The sequence below is a fragment of the Pseudoliparis swirei genome, chromosome 15 (genome assembly GCF_029220125.1).
Source record: "Pseudoliparis swirei isolate HS2019 ecotype Mariana Trench chromosome 15, NWPU_hadal_v1, whole genome shotgun sequence".
Classification (NCBI taxonomy): Eukaryota; Metazoa; Chordata; class Actinopteri; order Perciformes; family Liparidae; genus Pseudoliparis; species Pseudoliparis swirei.
In genome coordinates, this window is record NC_079402.1 from 7,033,940 (window position 1) to 7,048,790 (window position 14,851).

Here is a 14,851-nt window from a genome sequence, read left to right on the forward strand (position 1 = left end):
AAAGAAAACTATCAGTCCATCTGTCCTTTTTAACAAGCATCCAACTCTACTACGCTGCAAATAAGTTCCATCTTGAGTTCAATCTCAAGTTGTGTATTGAAATTATCTAAACGTCACCTCCATCGACAAGGAAACAAGTACATTTTACAAGAAGAGAAAGTTTCAATTTGAAGTCTGAATATTTCACTTTTTTAGCGTTTGCAGCGATAATACCAATATCTTCCAGCCCGCTGACCTTCTGGAAGAGACGGACCTGTCCGGCATCGTCTTTAGATTGTCCTCTTTAACTGTTACAAAGGCCCTGATTTGCCTGGACAGTTCGTCTTCCGCGGGTTCAGACAGTTCACTGGTTCTGCTGTTGACTTGATAAGTTAAGAGTTTGTGGTTTGTTATTCGGGTTATCTGTAATGGCAGTTGGGGGCTTCCAGAAAGCATCTTAGTTACTGGAGTTACACCAAAGGTCAAATTTCAACTTTTGCCCAAGAACCCCTGCAGCAATGACAAATCAACAGTCAAACATTTGTAAAATATGCACGGACTGTGGACATGGAGATTCGAAGATTGTATCAATTCTTGAATGGGTTGAGTAAGGTAAAAAATGTTGGTCTCTTTCCTACATCGAAATAGTCAATCCAACACACACAGTTTTACACAGTGATTGGTCAGTTGTACTGTTGTGTGACAGTAGGCTAGGTTAGAACTTCTCACTCTAGAAGCTCTCAACTACTTCCATCACTCATGGTGTGTGGTCTAACACCACAAATGCCTTCAAGGACAGATTGTGACCATTGTATGGGTCGCCTCTCATTATGATGGGGCCATTTGAAACAGGGCTTTAGATATAGTTGGGCGACATGTTTGAGAATACCTTGGCCTTAAGTGGTAAACTACCTCTTGTTTGTAGTGCTGTCCGTGCTCATTTCACAAAACATTGTCAGAAATGGTTTAAGAAACCAATACATGAGCAACAGTGTCTTGTCGCTTCTGCTGATTTGTTGAAAGTTCAGGAACTCTTGCATGCCGCTCAGCACTATTTTGATTAAACATGGATTATGTTTAACTTTAAGCTTTAATGCTTTGTTAGGGATTGATGATTTTCTGGTTGTTCTGAGTCGAAATAAACTTCATTCTGTTTGGAAACATTTGGTTACGATTTTTGTCTCTGAAACAGAGCAATAGCTGGAGAGAAAATGCATGTTGGGAGTTTGTGCATAGAAAATATGCCTTCAAATCTACACACAGTGTAGTTCGCCATCTTTAGGACCACAGATTTGGCTGAAATTGTTGAAAAATCTCAGTTACGGCTGTCGTGGTCAAACACCAACAGTGTTTAAAAAAATAATTTGTGTCATTGTTCCAATTGTATAAGATGCTAGACTGGAAACCGCTGCCCTGATGGATGAGTTACCATGGTAACATAAATGATGGGTGGGTGAAGCAAGGGTAAACTTTGGTTCGCTTTGGTTTAGCTGACAACGTTTCGGTCAGTTTGGGGATTCCAGTGGAACTTTCAGGAAATGACTCTTCAAAGTTGTGTGTCTTTGTGTAAAGCAGGTGTATTTGCTTGTCTTCAACAATGTGTCTACACCTGTATTTGTACATTACAGTGACAGTGACAGAATGCCGAATGGATTTCAGCCACTGTTTAGAAAAAAATGGTATCCTGAGTTTTCTAAGATGTGAAGACCACTCGGCTTGGCAGAGAGCCCGGTTCTATTGCAAAGAAAATGTGCTTCAAGATTGTGCTCACATACGTTGTATATATTCAGATAATATACACCAATACTCCACTGAACGCTGAAGAATGCTAAGGGAGAAAGCTTGTGTGTCGGTGAACGACCGTGTATCTGTGTGTTTGTGCTTGCATATTTTGCCATTTCCTAACTTTAAGAATCCTCAGTGCCCTCCCTTAAAGAGTCTAATCAATACCATACATGTTGCTCTTTGGGGGGGGGGGGGGTACAAATGAAGAATTCTGACCCCGAAAAATGACGGAAATCTAATAATATTGTTTAAAAAAAAAGATTTACATTTTCATTTTGAAAAATGGATAGATATAGAAGATTTTGGAAGCGAACTCTTCAATTCTCATCGGAAAAAAAAATCACGAACTGCACAGTTAACAGTTTTTTTCCTCCATCGCTCAGCCATTAATTGGCAGATACATAAATTTCACAGCTGAACCTACTTATTTCAATGAATAAATAATTGAATATTTGACGAAATCGTTTTAACATAACAACCACTAGCTTTTCTCAAGCATACTAAGCACCCTCAACACAAGCATTTTGTCAAACATCCTTTGGTTTTTTGTGACCGAGGAAATGTCCCCGATACATCTTTGGTTTGGTTTAAAAAAAAAAAGTGTCTACAGTCCCACCTCACCCTAAGCTGCACAAACTAACCTCCTATTGTTTTGAATGTGACTGTGCGATCTCTAAAACCAGACTTTGGGACATTAGGTTGAATACAATTTCAAAGCTAATTTTTCATTACGCTTCCATTGGTTTCTTGTTTGGTCGGTTGGCTCCTAGCTTATATATTGCATAATAGAAAACATATATCGTTTTCTAGTCTTTGGTATTTGGGCTAGTGTGTCAGCTTATTGTCCTAAAGCAGACATCAGCAGTGAAAGTCTTTGATTTAAAAGTTGTTGCCCCCCGGGAGTTTTATATGTTTTATAGGTGAGTTTAACCTTCAGCTTTGTTATGGATTCACGATGGTTTTGCAAAAAGGCGGTTAGGCTACAAATAAGGCGTCGCAGTGAGCAGCCCCTCTCTCAGTTTGTCACCCTTTGACGAAAGCAGAACGGACAAACAAATAAAAAATCTGTAAAAAGTTAGGTTTTTTGCTTCGACCGGACGAAACCTCAACCCGCTCCCCTTTACCCCTCTGTCCCGCCCGAGACCCATCCCCCCCGCGCTCCCCTACCCCTCATCGCCACCTATTATCACGCTTTGGTACAAGTGCTGGACGCTGAGGATTGGCCGCCGGGGCTGCCTCCGTCGTCCATCCATTTGTCCAGACTCCGGCGGCGGGCGTTCATGAAGAAGTTGCTGACGGTGGTGAGTTCGAGGCCCAGCTGCTGCGAGATGGTAAGCTGCATCTCCTTGGACGGTCGCTTGTTCTCCTTGAAGATGGCCAGCAGGGTGCGCCGCTGCAGGTCGGTGAAGACCAGCCGCGATTTCTTTGGTGTGTTGTTGTGGTCCTTCGCTGTGTCCTGCTCCTTACGTTTGCATGCTGGCGGGTTGGAGAGAGGACAGAGGGGAAAGAAGATGATGAGAGAGGAGAGCAGAGGAGAGTGGGGTGATGGGAGGAAGAGACATAAAGTAAAAGTGTTAATGCGTTTGAAGTATTTGAACAACAGTTAAATATTGGAGGATATGAAACACAAACTAATGATCTTATTGACAGAAGTTCATCTGATTTCTGATTTTCCCACTGTGCCTTTACTCCATTTAATCAATACAGCTCAGGCGTTGAAATCATAAGAATCATATGAGAAGTAGAATGCAATGTGAAAGTTTGAGATGTAGCGGTAAAGCTTAATGATGGATGTTTAGTTATTTCACGCTAAATCTGTTTGGTTCATTGCAAACATACTGCATTTTTATCGTTTGATCTATTTATTTTTTAATAGGCTGGCGCAGGCGGTAACTACTGATTCTGCCAAATGAAGTGTCATAAAACTTGCATTTGCATTCTCTACTGAGCAGCAGGGGGCGACTCCTCTGGTTGCAAAAATCTAATAGAAGTCTATGAGAGAATCTTATCTGTTAAATGAATTCTCTCAGTAAATATTGTAAACATGAGTATTTAGTCTCAGTCTCTAGTTTCAAGTCTTAATAAATAAATAAATCCTGTTAATTTAGTACATAACTTAGTAGAGTCAAAAAGACCATAAAACAGAGCATGCTTTTGGGTGGGCTTACTGTGATTGACAGGCGTATAAGGCATCGCTACATAACTCTTCTACATTCCAAATATGTTCACTTCCATTTCCATTCGATTGCCAAAAAAAACACATGGCGACTGCTGTATTCCGAGGCAACGGCGAAATTGCCCATCTTGAGGCTTCAAAACGCAAGTTACGTATGTAACTATGGTTCTATGAATCCTGGATGACCGCCAGAGGCACTGGATATCTTCCGTCTTGCGCATAGCAGGTCGAGTATTAATAACGACAAAGTCACCCGTGACCTCGGATGACCCGCCCACCGGGTATAAGTTCCGGTGTCATCCCGAGATCAGTTCTACGGAATCTTCTCGCGAACTCACGAGTTTCCGAGTGACCAAGAACTCTGGCGGTCATCCAGGATTCATAGAACCATAGTTACATACGTAACTTGCATTCTATTTCATCCTTCCTGACCGCCAGAGGCGGTGCTTAGCACTGGATGACTTATATCAACAGAGTCACGAGGAATCCCAAGGAAACTACCTCATATGACTCAAGCAGAGGATTTGGACGGAGAACCACCTGCAATGCATGGAGGGTGTTCCCGTTCACTCTGTAGTCTCTGGTGAATGTGCGCAACGATGCCCCTGAGGCTGTTGCATACATATGCACCTATATTCCCTACGGGCATACCTCTCAGGGTCGCCCGTGATGTGGGAACGCTGTTGGTAGAACACCCTGCTCCGGATGGCAGAGCACGGACGTTCACCACCTATGCACAGGCAATGGCCTCCACCATCTAGTGGAACAGGCACTGTTTTGCAATGGCATAGCCCTTCTTAGATCCACCCTAACTGACTAGTTATGGTGGTCAAGCTGTGCAGGCTGGACAGGCTGGTTGAGACCCGAGCGTGCCAGAACCTTTGGGGTAAGCCACTGCTTTAGGCCGCAGTGTGACACCCAAGCCATCTGAGTTCCCCTCAGACAAGGCTCATTGACCGACAGGGCGTGTAGCTTGCCTACTTGCTCTGCCGCAGTTATGGCAAGGATGAAAGGTCTTTGCCGACAGCAACCACAGCTCTGCCTCTGCCAAGGGTTCGAAGGGAGGCGAGCATAGGGTGTCCAGTACCACGGGCGAGTCCCCTGGAGGAGCCCTCGGGGGGGGGGGGGGGGGGGCTCAGGGGATAGTCACTGAGGCCCTCCTTATGAAGAGGGACACTAGCTTGTGGCTGTTCCGCATCATTGTCGGCTTTAGCATGCTGCCATGAAATGGCAGCTATGTAGGCCATCAGGATAGAGGCAGACATGCCCTTAACTAGAAGGGATGATGGAGGCGTGAGTACCGTAGGCACGAGGCACCGTACTGGGTCCCTCCGTCCGCCGGTCGGGAAGCGGCTTCGGTCTGCACATGTCTTGTAGACGGATGGCACTCTGGCGTTTAGAATAGTCCTTTGGACTGATTCTGTTCAGCTGCTTCTGCTCTCCTGCGGCCAAGCCCTTTGTTGGGCACGGCCGGGATTGGGATGGCAGGTCCCACCATCTAGCTGTGCTAGGGGTCCCGCATGTCAGCGAGGCGCCGTGGCATCTCACAGCGAAGTCTGTGCAGCCAGGGGAACCAAGTCCTGGCTGGACGCAAGGGGGCCACCAGCAAAATTCGGTGGCCCTGTTGAAGACCCCGAGTAGTTGGCAAGATCAGCGGAAATGTGGGGAACGCCTTGGTTCTGTTCTCCTGGTCGATACCTCGCCCGACAATTGGTCAGGTGAAGGGTTACCGGAGTAAGAAAAGTCAGAAGGGCACGGGAGCTCCGTAGCAGCTCTGCAGCCCTAGAGACCCCTGGAGGTTCAAGCCAACACGTGGTTGAGGCGATGTCTCGCCCAACAAGTACATATTCCCTCCCAAGTATGGCAGGAACTGTTTGAGCGCTAGGTGCATGGCCTGTGGCTCCAGACCCAAGTGTTGCGAATAGACTGTCCTCTGGAAGTCCTGTACCGCCAGACTGCGCCCCACCTTGAGAGGCGGGAGTCTGCTGTGGCGACCTCCCGGTGGGGCGGACCCCTTCCCTGGGGATACCCCCTGACGGGTATGCTCTCACCCTCTACGGGGATAGAGCCGAGGGCACCACTGTGACACCCATCTTGTGCCTGTGGCCCCTGGCGAAGGCTGTTAGGCCCTCCATGAGAAGGGCGCAGCGACAGCAGCCCAAGCATTTGCTCGGTAGGCAAGGAAAAAAGGATAAAAGACCACTGCCTGCCCCCTCAGAGAGGGGAAGGCTGCGGAGGATGCCGTCCACCTGCTTGAGTGACGGGCAGGCCCGCTTACTGGCTGCATCTAGAGCTACACCAATGAAGGTTATGCTCTGAGAATGGCTCAGACAGTTGTTTGTTCACGAAGGCCCAACCGGGCGGCGTGAGAGAGAGTGCAAGTAATGCACTGTGTGGCCCTAAATGGGTATGGCGCACATATCAGCCAGATTGTCCAGGATGGCAGTTTCCTCACGCCCTGGTGATTGCAGGGCGGCAGTAACGCCTTTTGTAAAAACTCCTGGGGAAGTCCATATGGAAGAAGCCTGGGAATAACGGCTTTGGAAAACGAAACAGAGCAACCGTCTGTGAAGCATTCTAGGACCCTGACAAAAGGCCTCCCTTGAGTCGACAGACGTGAGCCGATCTCCTCTGGAGACCACACGAAGGATGTCTGCTGTGCTCAGCATGAGAAAGTCAAGACGTGGCGCCCCCGAGTCTGCGGGGTGTGGACACGGTCCTGCGAAGACCAGATAACTGCTGCCTGGTCTAACCGGCTTGCACCGTGCGCTGCTGCGCCTGTAGAGCAGGTCCCCTGATTTCACTGGGACAGTAGGGAGGTTGTTCCTACATGCCTCCGACAAGGGTGCCTGCGCCGGCCAAACAGCTGGTCTGAACCCTGGAGAGCATTAGGCGCCCAGGTTCTCTTGACGTAAGTGCAAATGCCTGCAGCGAAGCATCACTGAGGCTGTAGTCAAGTATGACATAGGAGGGGGAGTTGCCGTGTAGTAAGCACGGTAAAATGGTCACCTGAGAACCGACTGGGCTCGAGGGCACCGGTCATCCGGCCTCGGAGTCCCCTTGGGGAAAAAACCGATGGATGCGATAGTCAGCTCAATGGATGGCATGGGACGAAGGCCACATTTGGCCATGTCCTGCATGGACGCCGGGGTTCGGTGATCTGTCGTAAGATGGTAACCCCTCAGTCTCTGGAGGGGAGACTGAAAAGGTGGCAGGGCCGGGAATGCCCCTGAAGAATGCACTAGCGTGCGTGGGGTTCCGGCTGCTGTATATCCAGCAGTTCCTGTGCCCTGCGAATGACGAACCCGATGGGGTCGTCGACTGCCCCCTACAAGGGGCTATGGCCTGAGGAATGGGAACCAGGCCCAGAAGCGTGGGTGGGCCGCTTGTCCCCGTCCTCCAGTAAGGAGATTGGTGGACACTGTCACTGGGATGTCCTCCCTTGGGAATGGATCAGCCGTGGGTGGATCTGATGCTTCAGTCCTCCCTGCACTAGGGTGGCGACTTATCTGAGCTAGTTCTGCGGTCAGCAGACCTACTCTATAAGCTAGCATGCCCGATTGAACTGCTAGGGGAGCCCCTGCGGCTCCTAGCCGGCGCTTGCAACTGGTCGGCTGGCCTGGAGCTGACCTGACCTGTCTGTTGGGGTCCTAGCAGTAGCCCGAGCGAGCGCACTCCGCTACTGCAGCGCAGGTCCTGTAGAGCAGGACAGAGACAGCCCGTCTAGTGAGGGTATCAGCCACCACTGGCCTCACTAGTACGGTAGCTGTGGCTGCTGGGGGTCGCAGCAGTAGCACTCCGCTACTGTGGCCCAGGTCCTGTAGGACAGGACGGAGACAGCCCGTCTAGTGAGGGTATCAGCCACCACTGGCCTCACTAGTACGGTAGCTGTAGCAGCTAGGGTCGCAGCAGTAGCACTCCGCTACTGTGGCCCAGGTCCTGTAGGACAGGACGGAGACAGCCCGTCTAGCGAGGGTAGAGCGCGGACGCTGGCCTCGCTAGTACGGTAGCTGTAGCAGCAAGGGTCGCAGCAGTAGCACTCCGCTACTGTGGCCCAGGTCCTGTGGAGCAGGACGGAGACAGCCCGTCTAGTGAGGGTATCAGCCACCACTGGCCTCACTAGTACGGTAGCTGTAGCAGCTAGGGTCGCAGCAGTAGCACTCCGCTACTGTGGCCCAGGTCCTGTGGAGCAGGACGGAGACAGCCCGTCTAGTGAGGGTAGAGCCACCACTGGCCTCACTAGTACGGTAGCTGTGGCAGCAAGGGTCGCAGCAGTAGCACTCCGCTACTGTGGCCCGGGTCCTGTGGAGCAGGACGGAGACAGCCCGTCTAGTGAGGGTAGAGCCACCACTGGCCTCACTAGTACGGTAGCTGGAGCAGCTAGGGTCGCAGCAGTAGCACTCCGCTACTGTGGCCCAGGTCCTGTCGAGCAGGACGGAGACAATCCGTCCAGAGCGAGGACACTTCTTCAATACAGTAGCTGCAATTACAAGCATCCCACGAGTAGCCTGGGCGAAAGCCTGTGCTACGGGGGAGCAGGTCCTGTGAAAACAGTCGTAGTGAGAGGGCAGGTCTCTTCGAGGACCCTCTCCACTAGTATGAACACTGTACTTACTGGTGTCCTCCCAGTAAGCCTGAGCGAGAGCTCTGCGCTACTGTAGACGCTGATCCCGTGAGCACGGGTCAGAACCCAGCATGTCTAATGAGAGAGTGAGGACACACTTCACTCGTCTGGTAGCTGTCAGCATTAGCGTGGCATTAGTTAGCCTGAGTGGAGACGCTCTGCTAGCTGCAACAGCAGCGATGTCATGGAGGTACATGTGCACGTATGCATCAGTATCGACTTATAGCCTCCTTAGCGTCCCACCGGTGAGCCTGAGCGGGACGCTCTGCTCACTGGAAGCCGGTCGCGGTGTAGCAGTGTAGCAGTGTGGCAGCCAGCCGCAACGAGCGGACGCGCTCTCGTTAGCGCTGTAATCGCCCAACAGTAGCCTGCGCGAGAGCACTCCGCTACTTGGGCCGAGGTCCTGTGGAACAGGAAGTAGCTGTCGGATTTAGCGTAGGCTCCGTTAGCCTGAGTGGACACACTCTGCTAGCTATGCACGGCGGCAATGCTACCAAAGTCAACACACACGCTATCCCACCGCTACAGAGAGCCGGTCGCGCCGGTGTAGCAGCCTGGCGACACCGAGCGGACGCGCTCTCGTTAGCACACAGTTAGCAGGAACGAGAGCTCTGCTCCTGTGGGATATGCCGTCATAGACAACAATTGTATTCGATCTCACCCGATTGAAGCTTCGCGGTGAAGGTGCTCTGGTGAAGACCGAGAAAAACCCGTGCGTTCTCCGGTCCGCCTCGACGGTCCGCCGTAGAGAAACGCAACGTCCTCCTCCTCAGAGGAGAGCTCGTCGCAGCCTCTGGAGGGCGACGGATCGCAACTCCGACCATTTGGTCACAAGGCTCCCCGCGACGAGCTTCAGTTAAACTTCAGCTTTAGCTGATGCTAACGTAGTAATCCCGTTAGCCTGCGTTTGCGAGAAGATGAAAAAGAACTGATCTCGGGATGACACCGGAACTTATACCCGGTGGGCGGGTCATCCGAGGTCACGGGTGACTTTGTCGTTATCAATACTCGACCTGCTATGCGCAAGACGGAAGATATCCAGTGCTAAGCACCGGCTCTGGCGGTCAGGAAGGATGAAATAGAACAGCATTACACAAACCAACGGGTGACGTCACGATGACTACGCCCACTTCTTATATACAGTCTATGGGCTGGGTGTGAAAGCTGTCAATCCAACTCTGATGCAGACTAAACAACTAGACCGATACTGCCTCAAAACTGTGGGTCTACCCCCACCTCGAAGCAAAGTGGTACAGTTTGGGTGTAGGATAAATACTATGAAGTCTATCAGAAGGAGCAGTTAAGGCACACACTATCCCTTTTCTCTTTCCTTGTTTCCAGCCAACTGTCCAATAAAGCACTGGTTCCCAACTTGTTTTGTTAAGCCCCTCCCCCAAAACAATGTCATGTCTACGAACAAAATCCTAAATTTCAATAAAGGGATTTAGAATTTAAATGTTTTGGTCAGCTTCTATTAAACCACCTTTCTGTAATCAACATAACTATTGCTGTTTAAGACATAAACAAAGTCATGGCTTCTCAATGTACTTTTCTTTAGACTTCACAATGCTCCGTTGTGAGTTATTGGAAATGTTTGGATCTCACAAGTCAGAAAGCATTCTGCCTGGGCTTTCACATGCTTTTTAAAATGTGGTCTCTTATGATTTTTACTGCCACCGTGTACTTGTAGTCAATGAATTTATTCATAACAAATTCTGAAATGAATTAATTCTCCATAAATATTCAAATACATCTACAAATTGGAGGTATTTTTATTTATTTAGAATGGCAGTATATGGCCATAATGTAAAATGTGAATTAATTAATGCTCTCTTTGACTTCTTTATCAGCATGAGCTAAAAAACAACAACAACATAAAAGACATCCTTCAACACATAATAATTTAATTGAAAACACCTTCATAATTTGTTTTCTGTAGTATCTCAGAGATCTGGGTGCGTTCAAATTGGATCACCTCTCAGAATGAACTCAGTATAAATCAGGTTAAGTCGTCAACTATTGCTTAAGAAACAACTATCCTTGCTATAAACACACACACACACACACACACACACACACACACACAAACAAACACACACAGCTTCTTATCACAGTGTTTAGCAACCTGACGACAGATGCAAATGAAAGATGGCCAGGGTTTTGTTTCTCCGCTGCTCTCTGTCGAGTTTAGCGTCTTTCTAGCCTTTATGAACAGTCCGCATGTCTCACCTTTACACATGCTTTTATCATGGCTGGACATGTTTTACATCTGTTTTTTTAGAATTCATGTTTTCCTCTAAACTGTTAGGAATTGTAATACAATTTGTGACTGACAGGTGGTGCTACTGATCTCAGCATATGAGGAGCCACACACACTGGCAAACATTTTTTCTTTCTTTTCTGTATTATCGCATTGTGGGGACCTAAATCAGTTTACAGTCACATCGTGGGTGACATTTTCGTTGTGCTATCTCTATGGTAGGAGTAAATCTCCAGGAAATAATTGTAAGTCAATGTAATATTCTCTGAAGTAATGGCAACCTGACTGTGTGTGTGTGTGTGTGTGTGTGTGTGTGTGTGTGTGTGTGTGTGTGTGTGTGTGTGTGTGTGTGTGTGTGTGTGTGTGTGTGTGTGTGTGTGTGTGTGTGTGTGTGTGTGTGTGTGTGTGTGCATGCGTAACACAAACAGAGATCGAAAGAGACAAATCTGCTTAGAATCATCAGGCGTAAAATGGCAAAACATTGTGAATGAAAGGCCAAATTGAAAAAATACTGTAATATTAACAATAGATAGCATCAAAATCGGTCTGGTCTTTTAAATAAACTATATAAAACACACTTCATGTCAATACACATGTTTTGCTGGTGCCACCATTTATTTTCAACCTGTTTTGATTAAACCTGTTTCATAGGATCTTTTTTAATCTCTCGTTATACCTGAGTTTATTTTTCAAGCACTTATTATTCTCATTATTATTACTGGATTTAAAAGAGCTGTTCAACTTAATATTAATATTGATAGAGATAGGACATAGAATATAGTGTATATAGAAAGACATTACTATCAACCCAAAACTGATTCACAGTTTTGTTCTTGTTTAGTCAAAGCTTAAACTAAAAAGGATCTTGGACGTTGGACCTGACTATTTACTGGCTGATCTTTGTGATTACACATCCGACTGTGAGCCAAAGTGTGTTTTTAGCAACTGAACTGATAATGACTGGTATCGCCAATGTCTGTCAACCTCTTTTTCTATCGGAACCCGAAATAATAACTGTTAAAGCTATTATTTAAACAATGATGAACTTGAACAGTGTTATGTTCACGACTACCTTTCTACTGCTCGTAGTGAACATCCTACACCTGCTATGAGATTATCACGGTCGTTGTACAACTCTTTAAGCTAGCTGCTAATGTGTTTTTTTGTTAACTAGCAATAATTTCAATCTGTGCCAAAACACTCCTCCCACCTGGCTTTTATTGGGAAATTTGAGTTTTTACATTTTTGTCCAATGAACTACTTCTGTTTGATTGGTAGGAGGAAAATCCCATCTTCACCTTAATAATAAAATATGATTAGGATAATAATATAAGAAAATACTACAACAAAAATAGATTAGATAAAAAGATTTAAAAACACAAGACTATAAAAATAAGGTTCAAAGTAGGTGAAAGCATGAAATGGAATGGAATGATACAACCATGAGACATATTACATATTCACAAAAACTTTCTTGAAAAAAAATGTTAACAAGTGATTTACTTCTACCACTACTGTTACTACTACTACTACTAATAATAATATTAATAATAATAATAATAAAAATAATTCAGGTCAATATATGTAGAGGTAATCTAGGATAACACTGTGCTAAATCTGTTTGTAAATGAATGCTTTCTGTGCATACATACATAAAAAATACACCCAAAACAGTGTATTCACTTTCAATAGTTGCAGTTCCATAATTAAGACTACCGAAACAAATATTCATTTGATTTTTCTTTTGTGCACTTTTGTAGTGTTTGTTTTGCACCTGGCATTTCCTGACTGGACTTGTGTTGATCATCGTGAAGCTCTGGTAGCTGTGAGTAACTGGAGGTACTTCCACCTGACAGAAAAGAGTATACAGGTTTTTATTTTCAGTATTACTTCCATGCATATTTTGTTCATGCATATGAAACACAATGGCCGACAGTTCTGAACTGACTGTGGCTGCCCTGTTTTAACTTTGATTTACACATTTCATTTAACATTTCCCGGTGGCCCCGCACAAAAACAAGTGTGTCTGGTCAGATCCATATAATTATTAAACATTTTGCAATTGTATATGTATATTACACAACAGCTTCTTTTGGTAAATGAGAAGAAAGAAAACAAAAATTGGTAAAAAACATGTACAAAAAAATTATATATACAGGACTGTCTCAGAAAATTAGAATATTGTGATAAAGTTCTTTTTCTTTAATAATTAAAATTAAAAAAAAAAAAATGTGCATCATTCTCATAACTAATAAACCAACTATATTTTTATTTTATTTATTATTTTAATATTGCTTTGATTATTTAAGCTATCTCAAAAAAACTCATATTTCCAAAAAATTAAAATATTTATTTTTCTCAGACCAAGTAAAAAAATTTTTAACAGCTAGTGTTTGTCAAGGCTCTCAAAGTTACTTGCAGGTGTTTTTTAGTTAATTAGACAATTCAAGTTTTTTTATTAATACCTTTATAGTACTATTTCATGATATTCTAATATTTTTATTTAGGATTTGAGTTTTTTTCTTTAATGTATCATATCAAAAACAAATCAGAAGTGCAATAATAACATGATTGAATTTGTTTTGATTTGAATTTTGTTTTTTTTTTTTTTGTTTTTCACTATAAACAAAACTAAAAATCTAATTGTATTGTAATACTGTTTCGTCATTTCAGTTTAAAAAACAATGCAAACCGCCATAAAAAAGGGCAAAAATACCCCAAACACATTTTATGTTCAACCAAATTAAGGCTGGATATCATTTAAAATCATTCCCATAGTAATTTAAGAATTTCCCTCATGTACGGAAGATCATTAGGCCACATTTGAAAATATCCTGAGTCCTGAATAGAGATGCACAGGTCCATATACTGATATCAGATATTGGGCCTGTACTGACTCAAATAGGTCGACCAGGTCTGCTATCAGATACCATTATTTTAAATAAATAACAATTTAGTAAATTCATATCTTTGTATTTATTTGTCATTTTTTTGTGATAATGTTTAACTCAAGCCTGATGTTGCAGTTAGAATTAGCTTTGAACTCAAACACATTTTCCCCATGTGGCCCTAATGCTCTTTCGTACTCACGTAATATTGCTGGCTTCGTCTGTGTGTTTCGTCTTTATATATTGTTTAAATGTTCTTGAACTACTTTATTCGGACATGGCAGCTGTTTATTAAGGATATTTGACTCTGCGCAAGTGCAGAATAACAAGATATCAAGTTGGAAATACTTTAAGTTGTTCAGACTCTGTACACCATTTTGCTGGATCATTTCAAACATGCAGTTGGCACGAATGAAGATTGAAAATATGGTGAGGCAGTAGTCTGATTACAAAAGTTTTTTTTCTGCATTGCTACTATCCTATTTGTAAAAAAATCTCCTCAACAAACAACAAAAATAAATAAATGTTTCACAAAGGAAATAAACTAAACAGTGAAACATGTATTTGCTTTTGTTGTAAATTCACAATTTAAATACTACAAATAGATTTACAATGTGCAGCTTTCCCTCTGTCTGTCTGTCTCTTTTCTGCTTACTGTAGAGCGATGGAAAGTAGCTCTCCAGCAGTTCACCCCACACCAAAAAAAGTGCAGACGCATCTACGTTTAAAAAAAGGGAGCAATCAAAATCCCTCACCCACAAACGCAGCGTGCCGTCAATGTGCAAAGAGCACGGTCGAGTGATTCGATCAGGCTTTTTTTCTTGATTTTTTACCCCCTCTAGTCGAGGTTACAGTGAGGATCAAATACGCAATTATATTATTCAAAAGGGGTTTACCGGTTTGAGGAGGGGTGAGAGTAAGGGAGTGGTGGGGGAGCGGCGGCGGCTATTCTTTCAAAGTAAAGGTTTGAGTCAATAGGATCAATAAAGCAGGGTTCCTCTGTCTTTCATCAGCTCTCTCGGCCGTGCTCTCTCTAGACATCAGTATGTTGCTGATGTTCTGCAAACGAGATCAGCAGAGAATTCCAGAATCTCTTCGTCGTCTCTTTCAATTTATTGTCTCGGTGTGACTCAGCTGTC

The 14,851-nt window shown here is 44.9% G+C and overlaps 1 protein-coding gene across 2 annotated transcripts in view; it reads right to left on the reverse strand.

The window, feature by feature from the left end:
* Positions 1-2,950: 2,950 nt before the first annotated feature.
* Positions 2,951-14,851, reverse strand: part of onecut2 (one cut homeobox 2) — a 40,136-nt gene continuing 28,235 nt past the window's right edge. Inside the window, exons 2-3 of one of the 2 annotated variants that reach the window (XM_056432621.1) lie at positions 12,599-12,673; positions 2,951-3,240 (exon numbers count right to left, since the gene is read on the reverse strand). In XM_056432621.1, coding sequence (XP_056288596.1) covers positions 2,951-3,240; positions 12,599-12,673 — 365 coding nt within the window. The remainder of the gene's footprint in view (positions 3,241-12,598; positions 12,674-14,851) is intronic. The other variant, XM_056432623.1, reaches the window with a different exon arrangement.